The following is an 11228-nucleotide window of genomic DNA, read 5'->3' as shown; positions in this document are numbered from 1 at the left end:
TCTTGTAGCATTTCCCTTGTGAATTGTGATTCTATTATAGTTTATGCATGTTTTGTTAGTTTATAGTACCTTAAAAGGTCTATCTTGTGTGCTTCAACCATGGACAGAGTAAATCCAAAGCAGAAAAGAATCAAGCAATGGAGCATTCAATGAGTGAGAACTCGTGCCAGCTGTGTGCTGTTGAGAAACTTACATTTGAACCATCTCCTATATATTGCACGCCATGTGGTGCTCGTATTAAGCGAAATTCTACGTATTATACCATAGGCAGTGGTGATACACGTCACTATTTTTGTATACCATGCTATAATGAGGCCCGAGGTGAGACCATTGAGGTTGATGGAACTGCACTACCAAAGGCACGGATGGAGAAGAAAAAGAATGATGAAGAAACTGAAGAATGGGTAAGTTGCATTCCTTTTAAGGTGTTTGTTTTGGGGAAGAGCTTCTACTATGGTGCGTGCAACCTTATTCTTTTCCTCTTTTTCTGACTGATTTCTTTGTTGTTTCTAGTGGGTTCAATGTGACAAATGTGAGGCATGGCAGCATCAGATTTGTGCTCTTTTCAATGGCAGGAGAAATGATGGAGGGCAGGCTGAGTATACATGCCCTAATTGTTACATTGCAGAGATTGAGAGAGGGGAAAGGAAACCTTTACCACAAAGTGCTGTTCTAGGTGCCAAAGATCTGCCAAGGACTATTCTTAGTGATGACATCGAGCAGCGGCTTTTCAGGAGACTGAAGCAAGAGAGACAGGAAAGGGCAAGAGTACAGGGGAAGAGTTTTGATGAGGTAATTTCTGGCAGAAAATATTAAGTTTGGTTGATTATAAAGCATTTTGCTTTTGGCATTTAGTAGTTGATATATCCTTATCTGAGAAATGGAACTAAACTATTTGGTGGGTTATTTCAATCGCCTTTATTGGATACACTCATGTGTTAATTTTTCTTGCAACAACTTGTACTGTCAGTTCATTGGGTTATTGAAAAATACATCGTGAAAGTACACCTAAGCTCAAGGTTGTGGCATCCTCTCTTGAGAAAAAGGAAAGTTCATATTGCACTGAATACAGTTGTTATTTTAGTTATTGAGAAAATAAGGCCTGAAACCACTTCTGTTTGTTTGGAGGGCTAAAATGGTTTCTCTTATAAATCTTTAAATTGCTTAATTTGGTTGTGTTTTCACATGCTCTTATTGTAATCAAATTTATGACCTATGGAATTGTTGGTTTTCAATGTTATTACATGTTTCTCGGTATGCATTTCTTTCAAGGAGACATTTTGCATTCATATCTATGTTTGGAATTGGTTTTTACTCTTATCCAAGTGTTATGATATCTACATCTGTTTGGTTCTAATTATCTATGTAGTCAAAAGCCCTAGGCGGTGCCTAGTCGGTAGACTTCTAAAAAGACTAGTTGAGGACTAGGCGGGTCAGTACCCCAATTAAAAAATAAAAAATATATACAAAATATACATCAAAATGTTTAATTCTTTTGGTAATAAGATGTTTTCATCAGACAAGTACACAATTACACGCCCTTTCACAGAATATATATATATATATATATATATATATATTCAATGTCATAATATATAATATATTCAGTATAATCAACAAAATATGCTTTTAGCCTTTCATAGAAAATTTGATTGTAACACACACACACATATTATTCATATATATATATATATATAAATCATACTTTCTGCCTTTCACAGAAAAAATCAGACACACCAACACATACATATATAAATAGCATATTACATATTCAGTAATACTGAACATGCTTTCAAGCTTTTATAGAAATTTTTTCAAAATCTCACACATATATACAAACAAAAATCACACATATATATCACTTTCAGCCTTTAAAAAAAAATCAACGGAAACAAATTAACATGCACATATAAAAAACATAATCATTTAAAATTAACCCGCTTCTGTTGTACGTTTTATATATATATATATATATATATATATATATATATATAATACTAAAAATGACTAAACTGCCCTTGCACCTAGGCAAGGGAAGCCTAGTCACTGACTAGGCACCCTAGTCGATGCCTGTTTGGCAAAATTGGTACCTTTTGAGGTACCTACCTAGGAATTGTAAATCCTAGGCATTTTACTTATGCTTAGGCCGACTAGGCGGAGTAGTCTGTGCTTTTGACCAGTGTTGTATGTATCATAGCGTATTGTACGATACACTATGATACATGTCATATCTATGGTTTTTTTTCGGTATGATACACACCCTTGTGTATCTTATGATATACCTCTATATCTTACGTACACTCTGATATGGGGTGTATCTTAAGATATGCTATAAATGCAGTTTAAGTGCACTCATTTCAATAATTTGTTTTTCAAAAACATATAAAGCCACTTAGGGCTAGTTCATATTCATCCCTAAAGAGCTTAACAATGGTGTAAGGAGATTTTTTGCAAAAAAAAAGGAAGAGAATGATGACGATGATGATACTCATGATTGACGCAATCTAATTCATTTTGGTTTGAATTTTGAATAAATTTGGTTATGTAAAATTGGTAAGTATTTAAAAAAAACTTATAAATTTTTTGATGTAAACACATTATTATGAATCTTGTGACTTATTAGATTAGATTCATTATTTAGCATGCATATTATTTGATAGTTTGCATTTTTCTTATGAGATATGCATGCAATTTACAACATATTGTCTTGATTATTGAATCTTCGATGTCTTATGCATGTCATTAATTGCACATAATTGTTTTAATATGTGATGCTATGGTTTTATCTTATGATATTAATCATTGTTTCTTGTGTTATGATTTTTTTTAGATTTTTCTAATTTTTTGGATTATTTTTTATTCTTTTATTTAAAACATACAATTTTTTATGATATGCTACAATACATATCTTATTTTGGGCCCATCTAACTGTGAAGAATCCTTGCAAACAATGAAGTTTTCAAATAACTTGATACTTCAAATACTCAAGACATAAATGCACACTGTTTATAAGCTTTACACCACAAAAGAAGTGCAATAAATGCACAATGTTTATAAGCTTAAGGAGACAACTCTTTACTGTAATACATTATCTTATGAATTATAATTTAACACCCTCCCCTCAAACTTAGGGCAAGATGAACGAAAGTTTGCCAAGGAGAAAATTGAACCACTGAGCACACAAGGCTTTGGTGAAAAAATCTGCCAACTGATATTCTGAAGTTACACATGGAAGATCTATAACTTCTTTCAGATACACTTCTCGAACATAGTGACAATCCATCTCAATATGTGTAGTTTGCTCATGAAAAATATGATTTTTGGCAATGTATATTGCACTCTTGTTATCACAGCATAGCTTGGTGGACCCTTCTATTGAGATTCCCATGTCTTCTAATAGCTGATGAATCCATACAATTTCCATGGTTGTAGTCGTCATGACACAATATTCAGCTTCTGTTGAGGATAGAGACACTTTTTGTTGCTTCTTACATTTCCATGAAATCAGTGAGTCTCCTAAAAACACACAAAAACCAATGGTGGAGTGACGGTTATTTGGGTCACCTCCCCAGTCAGAATCAGTATGAGCAATTAATTTTAATTCAGAAGAGGATAATAATACTCCCTTGTTTAGTGTGCTCTTTATGTATCTCACAATCCGCAAGATGGCACTCATGTGAACTGATGTTGGTAAATGTTGGAACTGACTTGCGGTATGAACTGCATGAGAGATATCTGGTCTAGTAATACTCAGATACATCAAAGATCTTACAAGTTTTCTGTAGGGGGTAGGATCAGAGAGAGGAATACCATCATCAATCTTCATTTCGGCTCCTACTATAGCAGGAGTTTCACAGACCTTATCATCCGTAATACCTGACCTGCCAATAATCTCGGAGGCAAGCTTAGTTTGAGATAAAAAATACCCTCTATGAGAGTATGCTACTTCAATACTCAAAAAATAAGTTAGAAATCTCAAATCAGACATTTCAAACCTATCTTTCAAAATTGATTTTATGCTTTTAACCCCTTTAGAATCACTTCCGGTTATAAGTATATCATCCACATATAAGAGCAGAATGACAATCCTTGCATTGATTTTTCTAATAAATAAGGCAGTGTCAGTGAAACAAAAACAAAAACCATTTTCTAATATTACGAAGTTAAATCTATTATACCAAACTTTGGGGGTTTGTATTAAATCATAAAGTGTTTTTCGAAGGCGAAACACTTTCTCTTTGAGAGTCTCCATTCCTGTCCATATATACCTCTTCATTCAGATCACCATTAAAGAATGCATTTTTAACATCCATTTGATAGATGTTCCATTTGTTGATTGAGGCAACGGTAATGAGACATTAGACAGTGACCATTCATGCCACGGGGGCAAAAGTTTCTTTATAGTCAATTCCGTATTCTTGACTATATCTCTTTGCAACTAATCGAGCCTTATATCTCTCAAGAGATCAATCACTCTTAGTTTTTACCTTAAATACCCATCTACACTCTATTGCTTTCTTACCCTTAGGAAGATCTTAGAACTCCCAAGTCTTTGCCCTGATGAGAGTTGAAAGCTCACATTTCATTGCTTTCAGCCATTCATCATTCTTTTTGGCTTCTTCGAAGTTTCTGGGTTCTATATAGGAATGAATGACGCTAAGGCAGACTCTATGTTTATGAGTAAACGAATCATATGAAATAAACCTAGAAGGCATCTTTCTACTTTTCTCAGTTCTTCGTAGGTTTTCATCATTTGTTGAATTGGACCCACTGGGTTCACTGAATTTTTCAATTGCACTCCTAAAATTGTTTCTATCTCTATGGGTATATGTTATAGGATCTCTCAATGGTCCTTCATTTCTATGTTGAGAGATAGGTGGATGGGAAGAGCCATCTTCTTTATCATTGATGTCATTATGAATGAAATCGTCATCACTCTCAATGGTCCTTCATTTCTATGTTGAGAGATAGGTGGATGGGAAGAGCCATCTTCTTTATCATTGATGTCATTATGAATGAAATCGTCATCACTATCATCATCATGTGCTAACATTTCAAATAAAAAAGTGTAATCCATGTTTTCTTCAGAGGGTTCACTCATTTTAAAACCATTAACATTTTTCAGAAAACTCACATTTCTGAAAACATATAACTTGTCATTCTTAATATCATAGCAACAAAACCCTTTTTGGGTTTTGGAATATCCAAGAAAAGCGCAGGCAATGGCTTTTGATGAAAGCTTTTCGTTCTTGTCAGTAAGAACGAAGCATTTACAACCGAAAATTCTCAACCGACTATAGTCGGGTTCTTTGGTATACAATTTTTCAAAAGGCGAGATATTGTTTAAGTTTTTAGAAGGTAGCCGATTTATTAGATAGACAGATGCTAAAACTGCTTCAGCCAAAAAACCTTTTCGGATGTTTTGAGAAACAAATAATGTTCGAGTTGTCTCTATTATATGTCTATGCTTTCTTTCGGCTAATCCATTTTGTTGAGGAGTTTTCAGACAAGATCTTTGGTGAAGAATACCATGACTTTCAAGATAATTTTTGAATTCACTTGAAAGATATTCTCCACCAGAGTCAGTTTTAAAAATTTTTAGATTCTCATTAAATTGATTTTTAATCATCATATGATAGGTTTTAAAAATCGAGAAAACTTCATATTTGTGTTTAAGAAAATAAATCCAACAATATCTCTTGTAGTCGTCAACAAAAATGACATAATATGCAAAGCCTCCTTTTGATAGGACGGGTGCCGGTCTTCATACATCCGAATGGCTAATTTCAAAAGGTCTTGTTGTAAACATAGATCTTTGACAAAAAGGCAATTTTTTCCTTTTCTCAAGAATACAACTGTTACAAGTGAAATCACTTTTACATAGACTTTTAACAAAAGGTAAATGAGAATTTTTTGCAATATTTGGATGTTCAAGTCTTTTGTGCCATACATTAATATCCTTTTGTTGGACAACATTACAAAACATGTTCTTTGGAATTCAAAGAGAATCGACATAGTATAGATCGCCCTTCCTAGAGCCTTCTCCAATCAATCTCCCGGACCGGTGATCCTGTATCCAACATTTGTTAGATGAAAACTTTATATCACACCCATGATTTGAGAGTTGAGAATCAAAAAACAAATTTAAGTTTAATTTGGGTATAAATCTAATTTTTGGAATAAAAAACCCTTGTTTTTCAAAATTTCTTATTCCTTTTACTTCAAGAGATGTTTAAAGAACTAAAACTTGGGGTCATGTGAAAAGAAGCACCCGAATCTAAAAGTCAAGAGGTCTTACCGGGAGGAGAAAAGGTTGACATGGCGGCTCCGAAAATAGCCCCTTTTAGGAGAGGTTGAAGTGCATCCACGATTTGTTGCAATGAAAGAGCTCTATTTGAAGATGACAAACACTCTTCCTTTTGAGGTTGAGATTGTTAAAATATGTAATCCAAACTTGTAACTTCGTATATATATTTTACATATATAAGGTAATACATATACATATATATAATATATGTATATGTATCTACCTATTATATATGTAAAATATATATAATTCTATCTTTAGTCTTAGGGGTAGTTTAGTCTTTTTTACACATTCTTTTTCGAATATGTCTTGTAATTTCTTTTCCCATTTTTATTTTTCTTTTTCTTTTAATAAATGAGTTGTACCTACCTTGGGAGGGGCCCAACACACTAGTCGTTGGACCCCTCCAACGGTCACATTTGTGACCGTTGGAGGGGCTCCAACGACTATGTGGAGCCCCTTCCAAGGTCTCCTTTAGCCCTATAAATATGGGCTCTCTCCATTGTATTTGGATGAAGAGTTTTGGGATTATAGCCCAACCTCTTTAGTGTTTATGAAACTTATGGGTGCAAGTGCACATTTGTGATTCGGTGTGTTGTGTTCGTTGTGCACAAGTGTTCTTGGGTGTGTATGTTCACACATTTATTCTTAAGGTTGTTGCGTTATCGGCTAAAGTATCTTGTTGAAGATACTTTTACATGGTATCAGAGCAAGGTTGAAGAAGAAGAATTGCGATTCGCCTTCTTTTGCATTCCTCGGGAAGCGTGCCTTCAAGTTTTTTGAAATCAAAGAGGATCATCTTCTTCGAGCAATATTTTAGGAGCCTCTTTTGTCAAGAAAGACGCAAAAAGTAATTAAGGTACATACTATCTCTTGCATTCTTTCCTCTCTAATGGGCGAAAAAGACTCCCATTTCTCTCTTGGGTTTAAGCTTAATGGCTCAAACTATCACATTTGGGCCGGTAATATGGAAGCCCATATTAAAGGAAAGGGGCTTTGGGGTTACGTTCATGGATCCATACCGGAACCGTAACCCAAGATTACCATTGTTGAAGGAGGGGATATTAAGATCCTTGAAGGGGATGAAAGACAAAAGGCCCTTGAAGAGTATTCTAAGAAACATGATGATTGGGAAATGAAGAACTTCAAGATCTTATCTTGGATTTTCTCATCCGTTGAGACCAAGATAAATGCCAACATCATCAAATTTAAAAGGGCTTCCGAAGCTTGGGTATATCTTGAGAAAATGTACACCTCAAGAGATCTATCCCATAAGTACTTTCTCCAAAAGAGGGCCTTGACTCTCCAACAAAATGACATGACCATTCGGGAGTATTTTGCCGAATTATCCTCTATTTGGGACGAGCTCGCTATTCTTGAACCTAAATGGAGTGGTGAGGCAATCAAATTAAGGCACAAACAACTTGAAGAAGACCGGTTCTTCAATTTTTTAAATGGCCTTAGACCCGAATTTGAACAAGTCCGGTCCTCTTTTCTCTCCGCCTTCACATCCCCCTCACTCGAAGATGTTATCACCAAGCTAAGTGGTGAAGAAACCCGTATGGGGATTGGCAAAAATAATCCTAGCATTCTTGTTACTTCCTCTACTCAAGACGATGGTGAAATGGCTAATGCCGTGTCAAGACCGGGAAATAACATGAGAACCTATAGACCTCCTCATTTCAAGAATCAAGGTCAAGGAGGAAATGATCGGTATGGCAAAAAAGATTATAGCAAAGTAACTTGCTATCATTGTAAAGAACCCGGACATATCAAACCCTTGTGTCCTAAATGGAAGAAATTGATTGCAACGGCTATGGCATCTCAAGTTGAAGAACGACCCTCTTTATCAAGTGAGTCTCTATCTCTTCAACAAATCGTGGAAGCCCTACAACCTCTTCTCAAGGGAGGTACTTCCGGAGCCGCTATGTCATCCTCTTCCCCCGGTAAGACATCTTGGCTTTTAGATTCCGGGGCATCCTTTCACATGACCCCTAGTTATTGCACTCTTTCAAACTTTTCTAAAAATGCTTTTCCATCTTTTGTATCAACCGCGGACGGTACATCTCTTGAGATTAAAGGAATAGGTAATTTTGAAAAACAAGACTTCTTTGTTCCAAAAATTCGTTTTATCCCAAACCTTAACCTAAATCTTCTTTCCGTTTCCCAACTCTCGGACCATGGTTGCGATATAAAATTTTCTTCTAATAAATGTTGGATACAGGATCGCCAGTCCGGGAGATTGATTGGGGAAGGCTCTAGAAGAGGAGACCTCTACTACGTAGATTTTCTTCAAGTTCCCAAGAGTCAATTTTGCAACGTCGTCCAAAACAAAGACATTCATGTATGGCATAAGAGACTGGGTCATCCCAATATTGTTAAAATCTCGTATTTGCCTTTTGTTAAACATCTTTGTAAAAGTGACTTTTTGTGTAATGAATGCATTCTTGGGAAAATGAAATGTTTGCCTTTTCCTCAAAGATCCATGTTTACGACAAAACCATTTGAAATTGTCCATTCCGATGTATGGGGACCGGCTCCGGTAATGTCAAAAGGAGGTTTTTCATATTATGTGATCTTTGTGGATGACTATACTAGATTTTGTTGGATCTATTTCCTTAAACATAAACATGAGGTTTTTTCAACCTTTAAAAGCTTTCACATGATGATTTCAAATCAATTCAATGGATGTTTAAAAATCTTTAGGTCTGACTCTGGAGGAGAATACCTCTCAAATGAATTTAAGAGTTATCTTGAAAATTTTGGAATTCTTCACCAAAAATCATGTCCGAAAACCCCGCAACAAAATGCGTTAGCCGAACGAAAGCACAGGCACATCATTGAAACCACTAGGACTTTGCTCATTTCTCAAAACATTCCAAAAAATCTTTGGGCTGAGGCAGCCCTTACCTCTGTCTATCTCATAAACCGACTTCCATCGAAAAATTTAAACAAAATTTCTCCCTTTGAAAAACTGTATGATAAGGAACCTGATTATAGCAGGTTAAGGGTCTTTGGGTGTAAGTGTTTTGTTCTTACTGATAAGAATGACAAACTTTCTCCAAAAGCCATTCCTTGTGCCTTTCTTGGCTATTCTGAAACCCAAAAGGGGTTTCGTTGTTATGATATCAAAAGTGATAAATTGTATGTTTCCAGAAACGTGAGTTTTTTGGAAAATGTTAGTGGGTTTGAACGTTGTGACCCCCATAATGAAAATATGGATTATTCCTTTTTATTTGATTTATTGAATAAGGACGATGATACTAGTGATAATGAGTCAGATCAAAGTAACCCAAATGAACTTGAAACCGAGGAAAACATCTCCTTATCTCCTTCGTCACATCAACCTATTGAATTACCTAGAAACCCTATCACCTACTCTCATAGAGATCAAAACAACTTTAGGAGTGCTCTTGACAGATATAATGATGCCAGTCCCAGTGCCTCTCAGAATGAAGTGATCCCTCGTAGAACTGAGAGAAGTAGAAGGCCTCCTTCTAGGTTCATTTCCTATGACTCTTTCTCACCAAGATATAGAGCCTGCCTTAGTGCCTTCCACTCTTATATAGAACCTAGAAATTTTGAAGAAGCACGTAGATGCCCTGAATGGATTAATGCCATGGACAATGAACTTGAGGCCCTGAGAAGAGCTAAAACTTGGGAGTTTCAACCTCTTCCTAAAGGTAAGAAAACAATAGGATGCAGATGGGTTTTTAAAGTAAAAACTAAAAGTGATGGATCCCTTGAAAGGTATAAAGCTCGCTTGGTTGCAAAAGGATATAGTCAAGAATATGGTATTGACTATGAAGAAACTTTTGCTCCTGTAGCCCGTATGGTCACTGTTCGATGCCTAATAACCGTTGCCTCTATCAACAAGTGGAACATCTATCAAATGGATGTTAAAAATGCCTTTTTAAATGGTGATTTGAGTGAAGAAGTTTATATGGATGCTCCTCCTGGAATGGAGGCTCCTAAGGGAAAGGTGCTTCGTCTTCAAAAAACACTCTATGGTCTAAAACAAGCCCCCAAGGCTTGGTATGATAGATTTAATTCTGTTATGATTGAAAATGGCTTTTCCTCTTGTTTTACTGACACTGCTCTATTTGTTAGAAAATCCAATGCAGGGATTGTAATTTTACTTTTGTATGTTGATGACATGCTCATCACTGGGAATGACTCTAACGGGGTTAAGAGTATAAAATCTATCTTGAAGGATAAATTTGAAATGTCTGACTTGGGTTTTCTAACTTATTTTTTGGGAATTGAAGTAGCATACTCTCTTAGAGGATATTTTTTATCTCAAACTAAGCTTGCCTCTGAGATCATTGACAGGTCAGGTATTACGGATGAGAAGCTTTGCGAAACTCCTGCGGTTGTAGGAGCAAATATGAAAATTGATGATGGGGTTCCACTTTTGGATCCTACACCCTACAGACAGCTTGTAGGATCTCTGATGTATCTAAGTATTACCAGACCAGATATATCCCATGCAGTCCACACTGCAAGTCAGTTTCAGCATGCGCCTACATCCGTTCACATGAGTGCCATCTTACGAGTCGTAAGATACATAAAGGGTACTCTAAATAAGGGAGTTTTTCTATCTTCTTCTTCCGATTTAAAATTAATTGCTTGTACTGATTCTGATTGGGGAGGTGACCCAAATAACCGTCACTCCACCACTGGATTTTGTGTATTTTTAGGTGACTCGCTGATTTCATGGAGATGCAAGAAGCAACAAAAGGTGTCACTCTCCTCAACAGAAGCTGAATATCGTGCCATGGCAACTACTACCATGGAGATTGTCTGGATTCATCAACTGCTTGAAGACATGGGAGTCACAATTGAAGGGCCTACCAAGCTGTGTTGCGACAACAAGAGCGCAATCTACATTGCGAAAAACCACACATTCCATGAGCGGACC

General features: G+C 36.0%; 1 protein-coding gene across 2 annotated transcripts in view; it reads left to right on the top strand.

Moving 5' to 3' along the window:
• The window catches only part of LOC149838206 (histone acetyltransferase HAC1-like), a 56834-nt gene that overhangs the window by 13130 nt on the left and 32476 nt on the right, over window positions 1-11228 (top strand). For both annotated transcript variants that reach the window (XM_090006450.1, XM_090006451.1), the window contains exons 7-8: window positions 108-404; window positions 514-792. In XM_090006450.1, the coding sequence (XP_089862576.1) occupies window positions 108-404; window positions 514-792 (576 nt within the window). The remainder of the gene's footprint in view (window positions 1-107; window positions 405-513; window positions 793-11228) is intronic.

This window comes from Nuphar pumila, chromosome 5 (genome assembly GCF_984573655.1).
Source record: "Nuphar pumila chromosome 5, dmNupPumi1.hap1.1, whole genome shotgun sequence".
NCBI classification, from domain to species: Eukaryota; Viridiplantae; Streptophyta; class Magnoliopsida; order Nymphaeales; family Nymphaeaceae; genus Nuphar; species Nuphar pumila.
Note: the sequence above shows the minus strand (reverse complement) of the source record. Positions and strands in the feature narration are given on the sequence as shown.